The 15,251-nt window shown below is 42.2% G+C and overlaps 1 protein-coding gene across 2 annotated transcripts in view; it reads right to left on the minus strand.

The window, feature by feature from the left end:
• The window catches only part of adamts14 (ADAM metallopeptidase with thrombospondin type 1 motif, 14), a 238,764-nt gene that overhangs the window by 180,571 nt on the left and 42,942 nt on the right, over window positions 1–15,251 (minus strand). For both annotated transcript variants that reach the window (XM_084323888.1, XM_084323887.1), the window contains exon 4: window positions 13,479–13,675. In XM_084323888.1, coding sequence (XP_084180014.1) covers window positions 13,479–13,675 — 197 coding nt within the window. The remainder of the gene's footprint in view (window positions 1–13,478; window positions 13,676–15,251) is intronic.

Raw genomic sequence — 15,251 nt, forward strand, 5'->3', positions numbered from 1 at the left:
AGCCTGCGGTTTTGGCCAGGTTTTTAGGTTTTTCCAGCACCCCGTTCCACCCTGGGAGCAGTTCCAGACCACCCATCACCACGTGTGCCCACGCGGGACGAGGCGGTGTGCCGGACCGATACAAGATGCCGAGCCAACCCACTGAACCTCTGATATAGCTCAAGGCTAAGGCCAGCCTGATGTGAATACCCCTGTTGCTCAACTCCTGTTACACCAACAGTCCGGTAGGATTGAACTGATTGAACTTGAACCATAAGAACTTCCAAGGCTTGAACTGACCTACGGTATATCCTTTTTTGATACACGAACTGATTGAACGAGAATACAAGGACTTCCAAAGGCTTCGTCCTCGTTCACCTTGTTATTTTGATATTGTATTTTGTATTTGATTTGATTTAATTTGATATATGGGTACTGATATTCTCCTATAAGAAGGGAGAATTAAAGGGTAAATACACCCAGTAAGATACCTGAACTACTGATGTTCTCTTGTAAAGAGGACGAGTTAAAGGGTCAATGTACCTGTGCTGAAGGGTCTGCATTTAGGTAGAAATAGACCTAAGTTCATTAGACCTGTTTAATATGTGGGAGCTAAGTTATTATTTACCACATACTGTTTACACCGTCTGCCTACTGTTGGCATCTCATGTTATGTAACAGTGCTGCCATCAACTGGGCCAGAGGTGGAAGTGTTTTAGTAATCGTGCGTCACTTCCTGTAGTAGACATTGAACTGACGTTGAACTTGCCTGGACTTGTATAGAGACAAAAGAGAACAAGAGGTGCACCCAACGTGAAAGTCACGTATATTTTGACCAGGGATGTAAAAGCTGCTTACCACGCGGACATTATTCCACCAAGAGAGTGTGAGTTTTAGTAATCAGCTAATTAGATGTTTAGTAAACGTCAGGGATTAGCGGATTACAGCTAACTATAGTATTTCCCATTATCGTTAGCAGTTAGCATAAGCTAGCTAGCTCGGAGCTAATATCTAACATAGCCCGATGCTCATGCATTGCTAGCTGCTCGGTACTGGACATATCAGACGATATATAGCACAGACCGGAGGACATTTAGCTAGGGTCTGTGCCGAAGGGACTCTGTAAAAGGCACACAACCAGTCATTTGCTAGCACAGTAGCCACTAGCACTAGCCTGTTGAACAGAGGCGACCAGCGTGTCTTTAGTCTGGCTATCTGCGTGCTCATTACTGAGCTGAGGGAGACACTCGGATACACCACAGCGGAACATCTGGTCTGTAGGAGCAGACTGGTAGCGCTATCGGACCGGGCAGCGTCTTCCCGCCTTCATCACCACGCAACGGTCAACTACTCCTCGCTACAGAACCCATCCGGGTTCTTTCTCACCACCAGGATTACTAACTCTCTCCATCTCTCTCGTCCTGCAGAGGGAATTGTTCCTCTGCTGCAACGGTAACCGCGGCAACGTTGGCCAGAACACTTTAATAGAACCATTCGGGCGCCCATCTAAATTTAGCTATAGTATTTTAATTAGGAATTGTATAAAGTAATAATAATATTTGTATGTATGTTTTTCCCCCTTTGTTTATATAAAAATGGCATTATGATTCAACAGTTTCCTCGCTCTTTCTAGTCTAGGTGACTCCATTTTAAGTTATTTACTCAGTTGTGTAATTTGGTACAATTAGTTTAGCAGTTAAGGCATCCGACCAACCCCCTAAGTATACATTTCATTGTATACTTGTATGCCGTGACAAATAAAACTCTTGACTTGACTAAGGTGAAATGTATATACAGTCCTTTAAGCTCCAGCACAGTACCCAATAAGATACTTGAATCCCATTGATGACATATTGATTATAGTTGAATCACTGATGGTTCTCCTGTAAAGAAAGATGGTTTAAAGGGTAAATTCACCTAATAAGGTATTTGCATTCCTATAACCTGGAATATTTCTATTGGTACTTTGTTTGTGTTACACCTTCAAAGGAAGAGTTTAAAGGAGCATTTCACCTAATAAGGTACTTGCATTCCCTGCACACTTATAAACTGATATAGTTTACTGATGATAAAAGGATAGATCCAATATCCAACCTTGAACCTAGCTTTTAGCTAGAGATAACCTCAGAGACGTCTGAACCAAACCTAATGTGTTGATCCAATCAACCTAGGACTTGATATCGAACTAACCCTCCCGAAAGAAGGAGTGGTTAATGAAAGAACCGAAAAAAGGATACTTCACTCTACCTCATTGTATGTATTGTAACTGTCTCGCGAGCGCGCTTGAGAATAAAATACCGGTCACTGTTATAACTTTGTCTCTGGTCTGCTATTCCCTTAATTGTGTATATTACTCCTCTCCTCATTCGAACCTAGAACTGTGCCCGTGGCGAACAGCTGTTACTGTTAGTGACACAGGTGCTACACAACGACCACTGCAAACGTCGAGTGAATCATCAAGTAACGTTAACGTCATTGCTACTTTAGAGCTGCTCACGTCTACCGGTCACAAGGTATAGTCAAAATCCATACCATAGCGCAAATTCATACCGTTTATACCTTATACCGTTTATACCCTACCTGGAGCTCACATCAAACAGGCACGGGTTGAAGTTGGCAATGCTGTGTGGGGGCCATTATGGGCCATGTGATACATTCGTAGGGTGTAGTTCCAGTGAATAATTATTTATAGGCATGTTAGACTTTCTTTTGACAATAAGATTGGGTGTCTTTGTTGTGCACATATCCTTATCATTATGGCACAGGTATATATAGTAGTACTCAGTGTACAGTATATAGTACATAGTAGTACTCAGTGTGTATAGTATTAGCACTCAGTGTGTATAGTGCATAGTAGTACTCAGTGTATATAGTACATAGTAGTCCTCAGTGTGTATAGTACATACTGTAGTAGTACTAAGATTTAAGATTTGTTTATTAAGGACAATGCAAATTAATGAACATCATTCACATGAGTGTATGCATAACATCACAGCATGATAAGGACGTAAATATGCCGGGAATAGCACAGGGCTAATTTCCACCCGTAGTCCTAACATAAAACAAACACAAAACGGACCTTACAACGTTCATTCATAAAAACTGACATCACTGACATGACCACACTCAGTGTATAGCGTGCATATTAGCACTCAGTGTATATAGTACAGAGAAGTACTCAGTGTATATATTACAGAGTTGTACTCAGTTTGTATAGTACATAGTAGAACGCAATGTATAGTATATAGTAGTATGCAGTGTATATAGTGCATATTATTACTCAGTGTGTATAGTACACAGTAGTATCTAGTGTATATAGTGCATAGTAGTACTCAGTGTATATAGTATATATTAGTACTCTACTCAGTGTGTATAATTGTAATAGTCTATCATTGGTCTATGTTTGCCCCACCCCCAACACTTAACACGTAGGCTACTAGAAAATAAATGCATGGCTGCCACCTGGTGGAGATTTGCGCTCTACTGAGCGCATCTTTCTAGTTATAAAGTTAAGTTTAAACAATGCAGAGAGACCCTGTAAGGCAGTGATGTCATTCCTGTCTGTTTGATATAAACAACTGCTAATGATATGGACATGTGCTGGTGACTCCTCTTAGGGTAAGTGTAAGTATGGTGTTGTTCCATACAAATTACAGCACTGAAACAAACAAGCATTTATGTGACTCTGTAACTATGTCATTAATGTAAATAGCCTAGACTGCCAAAATCTCAAGATTCAAAACTAGGCCAAATGCACACCCTCTTTCAAAGTCACAGCCGGCAATCTGCTTTTGCTATTTGTGCACGCACTGTAAGTTCACGATGGTCAGAGACGTCCAACAAGTTCAATGGTAAAGTCAAGTCAATAGTTTTATTTTCACGGCATACAGGGCATACAGTGAAATGAGGGGCATACAGTGAAATGCAATGGCAGCATGCGGCTCGTTCAAAACCCTGAGAAAAGCACAGAAATATACCCAGAGCTTGCGTCAGGAAATCAGGGAGCCCTTTCTGTTTATAAATCATGACCATTCAGGACACAACAGCTGTGTCACTGAGGGAAGGACTCTGTGCTGCTGGCCAAAGACCAAATATCGCTCGGGATGTAGGGCTACACCCAAGGAATTTAAGCAAATATCCCATTCACAGAAGCCCATTCATCTCAATTAATAGTGTAAAAAGAATACTTGAATGACCCTGAATTCTCCCAGATTTGTGTTATGAGTTCAAATTCCCAGACTGAGCTTGATGCTGACCTATATACGATGGTTTATGTTGGACCTTAACACATTAACTGCCACAGAGTTTGCCCGTCTTATACCACTCTCTGCCACCACTCTAAGCCTATGGAGATGTTTACCTTCTTTGCAGGGCTATAACTTTTTAAATTGTATTGCTAAATTGACATTACTATGGCCCATTCAACATCGATTATCTATCGTTCAGGATATAGGAACGTTATACTTTTTCATTCATAGATTCATACGAAAATACCATCTAGAATATAAATATGTTTTTATCGTTTTCTGCAGTAATTCCTAGAACGTGCGTTATAGGCATAAACGCATATATAGATTATCAACTGCCGTTTGTTGCCGATACACGCTATATTAAACATTTCAACTGTACATGATCCTAAACGTTATGACTTATCATGCGCGGATGAACGGGGGGGGGGGGGGTTGTTTATAATTCTGTGATCGTCAGTAAATGCTTTATGTAGTATGGGTGATATATTGATCAGAGCAGTTTGCATTAATAATAATAAACAAACACGCTGAAAATGACGTCAGAGTCCTCTTACCGTTCGCCGATGAGACTGGAGGAAAAAGATCCCACTTATTTGACGGCAATCTACTAGATCCATTTCCGGTTTGTATAATAATAATAAACGCCCAAATCAAATCGATTATTGAGTTATGGCGGCGATGGATATACACAGATGTGTGTCTAGAGTCCCGCAACAATATGTGAGTGCCGGACGCATTTCCCGCACAGAGATCACCAGAGATCCATTTCCGGTTGTAACTCGCCGATCATCCACCAGGCGGCAGTATTGAAGCGTTGCAGAGTTGTGCAGGCTCCCACTGTATCAGCTGAGGCTGGGTGAGGGAATTCTGAATACCATGGCGAAAAAATTAAATATGATCTCAATAACGTCGTACGCCATGGAATGGCAGAATTAGCATGACCTTGAAACACGTTGTACGACGTTATTGGCGCCAGATGTGTTAAACAGAGACGAAAAATGAAAAAGGAGGACGGCATCAAAATAACATCATACCTCTTCCACTGTGACTTTTCTACGCACTATAAAAATTCTTCAGGTGGCTTACATACTTTTCATAATCATCGGAAAACAGCTGTTTTGAATAATTTAAAATCCTTAGTATACAGTTTCTATAGCATCATCATTGAAAACACAGAAAAATCTTTGAAAACCCTTTTTCAAACGATTACTTTAAGGGGGTCCTTTGCCCGAAAAACAATCCTGATTTATTGTGCACATAATCTCACACAAATCCCAAAACTCTGATCAGTTTTGCACAAATTAATTTAGTTTGACAGTTATTGAGACTTATAGGAACATGCCAACATTATGGGAAATGTACTTTACCATCTTCTCCAGAGTCAGACAAAGAAGATAGATACCAATTTCATTCCATTCTGGGCCATTCTGTGATAATCGTCTTTTACTGGAATATTCCAGAACGTTGATATTTGTCGGCCTATTTATGAATCGTTTTCAAATAAACGCTAGATGATCAATATTATACGTACGCGCACGCCCATTCGAGCCGCGCGCTAATAGCCGTTTTCATTTCCTCATGGATTTTACAGTGAAACCGATAGAGCACATTTCACAAAACAGCTTATATCTTCATCAAAACGAGTCTGATTATCCTAACACTGATAACATAGATTCCTTACCTGACATCAGATGGTATCCAACTGGTATATTCCAATTCCTGATCACCATTCGAAAAAAAAGTGTATAGATCTAATGTGTATACAGTAGAACTCATGATCCGCGGCGCTCAGAGGATCCATAATGAACTCTGGTAACCCTGGCTGCATCAGTGGACTGGAAAATGTGGAGTACAGGATTTTTTCCCCATCCATTTTCATTGAGTCCATTCCAAAATCCCTGATGTCATCTGGGAGACGATAGGGGGCGCTTTTTTCCACATCTGATCGCCGGCGGCTCTTGGGTAGACTAGGGTAGGCTCACGTGATGCAATATGATTTCAGATCGCAAATTTTTATTTTTTTTTATCTCGTGAGTGGCTTTCAACGTAACTATTATAAATCCGAGAAAACTTGTGAGTGGCAATCAAAGTGTTAAAGATAGGGCTGCGTCACCTTGTTTGTAGAGCTATATCTATATTCTATAATATAGCTATGTAGACAATACTATGGTCATTTGACAGTCAGTATCTTCCGTTGAACATGCAAAAAAAATTATAAATTTTTTCATGCATATGTTCGCACGTTATCCCGTGGTGAAGTAGTTTTGGAGTGATCCGGGCTAATTCCTGAAAAGCTGAGTTATAGGGCGCTACGTGAATTCTACTAAAAGCATTGGCGTTTCATCCCTGGACACGCTACTATTTCCAAATCAAATGTATATAATAGGTATTATGTTTCATCATGAATGCATGAAAGGGGGGGGGGGGGTCGTTTCTGATGCTTTGATTGCCAGTAACGGCATTCGTTGTGAACACAACACACGCTGATCAGCTGGATCGATATGAAAACATTGTACGATCAAGCTGGAATTGACGTCAGATAGTCCTTACCTTTGATCGGGGGTATTCCAAAAAGAATATTCCAATTGTCTGCTCGGGATTTCCAGTATTGGTGTCCATCTGGTCCCGGACATAATTTGGCACAACTTATGGATCGAGTGTGCTAGATGCGTTTCGAAGTGGTCGGATGAAGCGATCTACTTGGCTCCATCTAAATTCAGCGCCCTGAGGGATTTAAACGTAACACGCGGTCTGGAACAGGGTTTACTGCACTCTCAATACTGCCACCTAGTAGGATCTGGCCGGTACTGCACCCGCGGGGTCCCAGTATGCCTTTTAACGGCAACATGTTCTGTGACATTGAATAGAATATTAAAATCGGAAAAAAAGGAAAACGGACCAAATAACATGTATATACGTGGTTGGCATTCAACGGTTGTCGAGCAAACATGTATATAAACGTTGTTGGTGCAGATTGAGTTAATGGAAATGGCCTAGCCTAGCTTAAAACTCCGGGAGAGGTTTTTTGGGCCAAAAGATAGCTTTCTACTGAACACAGAGAGGAAATTGGTATATCTTCTAGTCTGACTCTGGAGAAGACAGTAAGAACATTTCCCATAATGTTGGCGTGTTCCTTTAATGAGTTTGAATATGTCCTCCAGGGATGTCAATGAAGACAATAGAAGACAATGAATCTTTGTGTTGTGTCGACCTTTCTGTGTGTGTGTGTGTGTGTATGTGTGTGTGTGTGTGTGTGTGTGTGTGTGTGTGTGTGTGTGTGTGTGTGTGTGTGTGTGTTTTCATTCAATCAATCACTGCGCAAGTGATTGATTGAATGAACATTTTATTAACAGATTGCAAAATGGGTACAATACAGTACGGCTCAATACACACAATTGTTAAGGGAATGCAGACCAGAGAAAGACTTTCGTCTTGTTTACATCAGGGTCCCCCATTTTCAATTCATAATGAATTGTAAGTAAGGGTGCAATTACCACCGTGCAATCCATTCTTTGTGGATCTAGCCCTTGGTCTGTTATCTCAAGCGCCCACACTACACAACATTCACTACACAACATTCACTACACAACATTCATTTCTGTAATGTTTTTGTCTCTCTCTCACTCCCCCGACCTCTCCTAAAGTGAAAACCTCTCTCTTGGCCTCTGCCACAACCCCCTCTCTTGTTGTTAAAAGGTGAAAACCTCTCTCTCTCTCTCTCACCCCTCCTCCCTCATGTTAAAACATGAACACCTCGAGCTATTTCGCTCACCTAGCTGTTGAAGAGCAACATCTCTCTCCGCCTCTTCTCTTTCTCCACCCAGCTGTAATAATAATCCTTGTCAGATGATAATAATTCTTTGACATATTGTTATTTTGTAGTTGCTTCCGCCTCCTCCCGGGTTTCCTCTCATGCTGACTAGTCACACTGCGAGAGCGCTGCAGATTTTGTGCAGATTCATTTCAAACGTGCTTCAGGGTGTTTGGGAATGGCTCAACGCCTGGGTGAGAATGCATCTCTCTGAGGCACGTGTACTTGACGAGCATCAGTGACAGCCAGGCTAGCTCATCCAGGCAATAGTATCCATCTGCAGAACGTCAGCCCAGCACTCTCAGTCCCCGCTCTGTCAGGCCCCTCAGGAATTTGGGTCACGAGACCGTCACAGGCCCGCTCAATGGCTGAATTGCCAATGGCTGAATTGGAGTATTGCACTGTGCGGGATTGATTGATTGATTGAAAACTTTATTAACAGATTGCAGAATGGGTACAGTACAGTACAGCTCAATACATACAATTGTTAAGGGGATGCAGACCAGAGAAAGACTTTCGTCTTGTTTACATCAGGGTCCCCCATTTTCAATTAATCATAACATATATGACACACATGACATACAGATAGACAGTACTGCTACATCTATACATTTATGACATACCAGATTTGCAAATACAGTACTGTTTGTGATACAAAAAGTGTCCAGAAAAGAGTGTATATACATTTGACGTAGAAACTGTACATTGGAGGAGGTTGGGTATGTGGGGGGGGCGGGGGGACTGTACATTGGAGGTGGGGGGGGGGGGGGGGGGGTTGGGAAGGGGGTGGGTGGGGGACACTGTACACTGTACATTGGAATACTAACAAAGCCATACTTGGTCATTTACTGTACAACTGGGTTAGGCCATTTGTGGGGGCCAGTTTCGAATTGCAGTCTCCCGTAGGTGTTCTTTGAGAGTGTTTTTGAAAGTGGGTAGTGATTTACATTCCTTTACAGCTTTGGGTAGGGCGTTCCTGCGGGCAGATCCGCAATGCGTTTATTTAAACTTTATTTAACAGATTGCAGAATGGGTACACTACAGTAGGGCTGCAACTAATGACTATTTTGGTAGTCGACTAATCTGTCGATAATTTTTTCGATTAGTCGACTAATCGAAAAACAATTATATTAAAAGAAATTAAAAAAAAAATGTGCACTACCTGAAAGTGGCTTCTCAGCTCTGGTCCAGCTGAAGACAGAGCAGAGGAACAGATTGGACATTGAGCATGACCTCAGAGTTGCTTTGAGACTCTTGTCAGGACCAAACAACATCCCCAGTTATCCCATTAGTTCCCCCAAACTTACTGTCGGTCTGTTATGTTAAGCTAAGAAGTCTTCAGCTGGCTGGACCAGAGCTGAGAAGCCACTTTCACAAAGATAGGTAGTGCAAAAAAAAAAAAAAAAAAATTATAATAATTGTATTTTTATTTATTTTTTATGACTAATCGATGCAACAATTCCTCGTCTACGATTTTTTATAATCGACATCGTCGATTATGTCGACTAATCGTTGCAGCCCTACAGTACAGTACAGCTTAATACACACAATTGTTAAGGGGATGCAGACCAGAGAAAGACTTCCGTCTTGTTTACATCAGGGTTCCCCATTTTCAATTCATCATAAATGTACAGTTCCCTCCCCCTTGTATATATTTACTGTATGTCACAAATGTAACAGTACTGCATTGAGTATGTCATAAATGTCATTATGAATTGAAAATGGGGGACCCTGATGTAAACAAGACGAAAGTCTTTCTCTGGTCTGCATCCCCTTAACAATTGTGTGTATTGAGCTGTACTGTACTGTACCCATTCTGCAATCTGTTAAAGGGGAACTATTTTACTATTTCTTTCACTATTTGGGCACTTTTACACAATTCCTGTGAGTCTATGGAACACCTCTGTAATATATATATTTTTTTTATTCATTGTTTTGTATTTCTAATCAAGTCCTCAAAAACAGCATTTTTCTACCTCAATATCTCGAGCTGTTTTGAGCCTGGGCTCCTAAACCACTGCGCGCGTTCTGGTTCACCTGAACATTAACATGCAGCAGTGTCTTTATGACATCACATATAGGGCACATTTTCAAATGACTCGGTTCAGTGAGGGTGAATATTGTGAGAGGAGAATTGGAAGAATGCGCCAATATGAGAATTTTGAGACATAGATCATATTAATATAAGTTCACATAGCTAGGAAACAATGCTAAACACTCAAAAAGGCCATTTATAAGATAGTTCCCCTTTAATAAAGTTTTCAATCAATCAATCAATCCCGCACAGTGCAATACTCCAATTCAGCCATTGGCAATTCAGCCATTGGGTGGGTGGCGCTGCTGAGCGGGCCTGTGACGGTCTCGTGACCCAAATTCCTGAGGGGCCTGACAGCGCGGGGCCTGACAGCGTGGGGACTGAGAGTGCTGGGCTGACGTTCTGCAGATGGATGCTTCTCCATCCAGGTGGCTCCGACATGGAGCTTTTGTCTCAGATCTCCAAAAGACTTTGTCTGGAACAGGAAAAGCAGGCCTAAAATCAGGTAGTGTGTGCCCGGCATAAATGACAGCTCAATGACATAATGTAGATGGAAATAATAGCAATAGGGATTGCAATAAGGATTGCTATTTTTTCATCTCCATAATTTCCCTGGGGCTGTGATTAACAACACAAGGATTCAGTGTCCTTCAGTGACATCACCAGGGGTTGAGTTGAGTTGATGGGATGACACGAAGGTCACGAGCCAGATTCCAACCCGCAACTTTGCAAGTACTTTACTTGGTTTGTGTTTACAGGGAAAAGTGCACAATGAACATTAATCAACATCTGTGTAACTCCCAACTGGCTCATTTTCAATTGCAGACAATAAGACAATGAGAAAAGTTTGTGGTAGGCCTTTTGCACTGGGGGCTGAGCGATACTCCCCAAAAACATCATATCACAATATAATATATTATCTCTTGAGTTTTCCAGTATAAATTACAATGTAATATTTGTTTATGTCTTTATCTTGTAATGCAATTGTCATGGTGCTATTTCATTCAAACTATTTTATTTTACTACTTTATGTATTTTATTTTACTTTTGAATACTGCTGCAAAGAATCCTTTTTTGATCAACTTAAAAATATACTGTATGTTTAATTTCTTTTTACAATATGTATATATATAGGGTCCATGACGGTATACCTTCATATTCAATATACCCCCCCAGCCCTACTTCATACCCAAGCTCACTGAGCCACCAGAATAAACTGAACAAAATGAATGTACTTTACCGATTTCACAAGCAAAAAGGCCTACAAAGGTCAGGAACCAAACCCCTCAGTATATATTGAGATAATTACCAAGCCAGGGGAAGCCCAAAGAGCTTTGGTCTTGGACTGTTTAGACCGACAATTTTAGTAGCAGCTGTGGCCTGCAGGCGTTAGGTATTCCTGGCTTGTGTACAGTGTAGACCTGTCCCCGACTAAGGATTTGTATAGTGGATTTTGATTGGCCAAAATTAGCCGATAGACCCGCCTGAGTGATTTTTTTTTTGCGTTTTTTCAGCTTTTTCAGACATGACTGACAGGAGAGGAGAACGGGAGAAAAAGTGGGGGAAGACATGTGACAAATTATCCCCCGGAGTGGGAGTCGAACCCGGACGGCCGCGTAGGTGTGTGAGGCATTGGCTTATTTAAATGTGATTTTGCATAATGTAAGCAGATATCCTGACACGGGTGGGAGGGGGGGAGGGGATCCCTATTATTGTGGTATTAATTTCTCCCATATCGCCCAGTAGCACTAAGTCCCTCGGGGAGAGTTCTCCAGGTGGTACTGTCACTGCACATTCTCCAACCACGGAGCAGGGATTCGGGGGGATTTGAATGGGGAGAGCTCTTTCAGACACAGCAAGCCCGGGGCTTACAGTACAAGTGGAGCTAAATGGTTCCCACTGTTATTTGTATGAGCCGCTTCTCTCTGAAAAGACAGCAAATGTTCTCTTCTCAAATTTCGGATCAGGACATACGGGATTGCAAGGCTATTTAGTTTTTTTTAGACTTTTCTTTTAAAGTCTAAATGTCTTAAGTCTCATATATACGTATAGTATCGTATACAGTAGTATAGTACAGTATTGTATACAATAGTATAGTATAGTATAGAACAGAATAGAACATCTGAACATAACTAGTACTATACTATACTACTGTATAACATAGTATAGAATAGTATAGTATACAGTAGCATAGTATAGAATAGTATAATACTGTATACAGTAGTATAGTATAGTATAGTTAATTTTCTTCACAACTTAATTTGAGAGGTTCCTTCCTGTTTGTCGCTCACTCACTCACTCACTCACTCACTCACTCACTCCTGGTTAGTCACTATGCCCCTAGTGGCAGCTCACAAGAATGGCGCTGAGACCAGTTCAATCTACACGACAATGCATGTGTCGTATGACACTGTGTGTGTCGGTATCATTATTTGTATGGACTACCTGGTACCAAAAGGACATTTGATGGTTATCTGCCTGATGACCATAGATAGCCAAGAGGTGGGAAGAGTCACGAGGGGCCAAGCACTGCAGAACATGCACTCACAGTGCTGCCTGTGATCGCTTCTAAGTAAGTATAATCACACAAAGTAATAAAGAGGCAGAGATTGCTCTCCTCTTCAGCCGTTACATCTCATTAACAGAAAAATAAGTCATCCCTCAGCATGACCACCGGCAATTTGAGCGGAACTCTGGCAGGTTCGGTTCGGTCTCCATAGCAACCATGCAGTCAACTTCATAATTGGCATAGCGCGGCTAATCAGCCCGCCATGCGGGGCTCAAATGGTAACTGTTACAGAGTGAGACCAGTACACTGTGAAAATCTGACTTGGGGGGGATTTGGGGCCAGTAAGTAGATTAGGATGGTAGGAGCTGGTGGAACCCGTAATGAACCGAGCTGAGAGTTTCTTTTATTTTTTTTTCTCTCTCTCTCTCTCTCTCTCTCTCTCTCTCTCTCTCTCTCTCTCTCTCTCTCTCTCTCTCTCTCTCTCTCTCTCTCTCTCTCTCTCTCTCCTCTCTCTCTCTCTCTCTCTCTCTCTCTCTCATTGGTAATCCATAAACAGCTAAGAGAAACAGAGGGTCGACGGACAAATGTGGCAACGTCCGATGCGAGTGAGTCAGAGAAGTAGGCCAGAGACCTGAGGGGAAAATCCATACTGACCGGAGAGTGACATCGTTCAAAAACACTGTCTCTGAATGTCCTATGTACCCACAGAAACGCCACGTTTTATACAAGCCTCGTCACAAGAGGCCACTCTATACGTTTCCACAGACACAAATACTGAACATCAGACCACATTATCATCCACTACTATCTGCAGTTTGTGTTATATCGTAAATTGGGTGAGCATGATTCGTGCTTCGCACACGGAAAGAATCGGCTACGGAGAGAGAGACTTACTATGTTCATGAGCGTGAGCACGTAGTTCTGCACGTGCTCCTTCCCGTGGAAGCGCACCACCGAGTCGTCCACGGCGAGCAGCACCTCGATGTTGAAGTCGTCCTTCTTGGCGTGCCTCCGTTTGCGCTCAGACTCCGACAGCTTGTGCTCAACGAGATCCAGAGCATTGGGGAGGTCTGCGATTCCAAAGTCTGCCACTGGAATGGATCAATATTAAGCAAGTTAATTATTGTGTGGAATAAAGGTGTGAATTTCATAATATAGTACATTTGAGGCAGAGGCGTCTCTTGCCATTTGGGGGCCCTAAACAAGAATTGAATGGGGGCTCCTTCCTGACACCCAACCCCCTCAACATGCCATGGTTTTTAACCCAACTCTTGGGCCTTGTCCACATGTACACGGGTATTTTATTTTTAACTGTAGCTTTTTCTATGCTGTTTGGCCTTTCGTCCACGCACAAACTGCGAGTCTACTTTTTGAAAACTCCTGCCAGGGTGAAGATGTTAAAAAACCAGAGCTTAAGGGCGGTCAGGTGGCGTAACGGAGATTGCGTTCGTCACCAACCCCGGAGCGGCTGGATTCGCCTGTTCGAATCCAGCTCACAGCTCCGGGGTTGTCACCAGCTTGGCTGGCCGTTCACACTAATACAATTGGCAGTATTAGAGGGTGGGAGAAGCTGGTGGGGTGGGTCCGGGTCGTTGTAAACAGCGACTCCTACAGTTCGGTCGGGGCGCCTGCTAAGCGTGGATAGGATCTAAGTGGGATAGTGTGATCCTTCCACACGCTACGCCCTCTCAGTGAGAATCCGCGCTGCCAGGTGAAAAGAAGCGTTGATTGGCTGGACGTGTGTCGGAGGAAGCACGTGAAGTATCTATCTATCTATCTATCTATCTATCTATCTATCTATCTATCTATCTATCTATCTATCTATCTATCTATCTGTCTGTCTGTCTGTCTGTCTGTCTGTCTGTCTGTCTGTCTGTCTGTCTGTCTGCTGTCTGTCTGTCTGTCTGTCTGTCTGTCTGTCTGTCTGTCTGTCTGTCTGTCTGTCTGTCTGTCTGTCGTTGTCTGTATCTATCTATCTATCTATCTATCTATCTATCTCTATCTATCTATCTATCTTTGAAAACTTTGAATTTTAGGTCATGCCTTCAGGTCATTTCATGTCAGTGTGTTTTGCGTTGTTCTGTGGACAGAGAGATTTTCTAAAACTCCTTCGGTGTGGATGGGAAGGAAAACTTTTTTGAAACACCCGTGTAAGTGTGGACTAGGCTTTAGTTACAACACAGTATCAACAGATGAAAATAATTTCTTGGAAAGATTTCTTGATACTTTTTTGCCTCCCCCCTTTTTCCTATTGGTGGGGGCCCCTAGCGCGAGGCAGGCACCCATACATCAGACTGGGAAATCCGGGTACTTTGGCTTTTTTCCTGGCCGCACCTACTTTTGGTGGAAGTACACTGTTCCTATTGACTGCCATTGTATTTGGCCTGTTACATTGTTTGAAAAGTTTGTTTTGTTAGTGCATCATGTTATGTCAAGCAATTGCTTTCCAACAGTTAGGTTTGATCAATTTTCAGGCCTATTTCCTGCAGCTGCAGGATATTTCCTCATTTCCCTACATAGACATTTCATATTACGCTCGTGAATCTCCAAGTGACCTAAAGAGGTAATGACTATCTCTGGCACGACGGTCTTCAGCGCGATTCATACTGTGTGTTTTGTCCTAAAGTTGCAGTTTATGAACAAACACCATCTAATTGGTGTTTGTTT

This window comes from Notolepis coatsorum, assembly GCF_963971535.1.
Source record: "Notolepis coatsorum genome assembly, chromosome: 10".
NCBI classification, from domain to species: Eukaryota; Metazoa; Chordata; class Actinopteri; order Aulopiformes; family Paralepididae; genus Notolepis; species Notolepis coatsorum.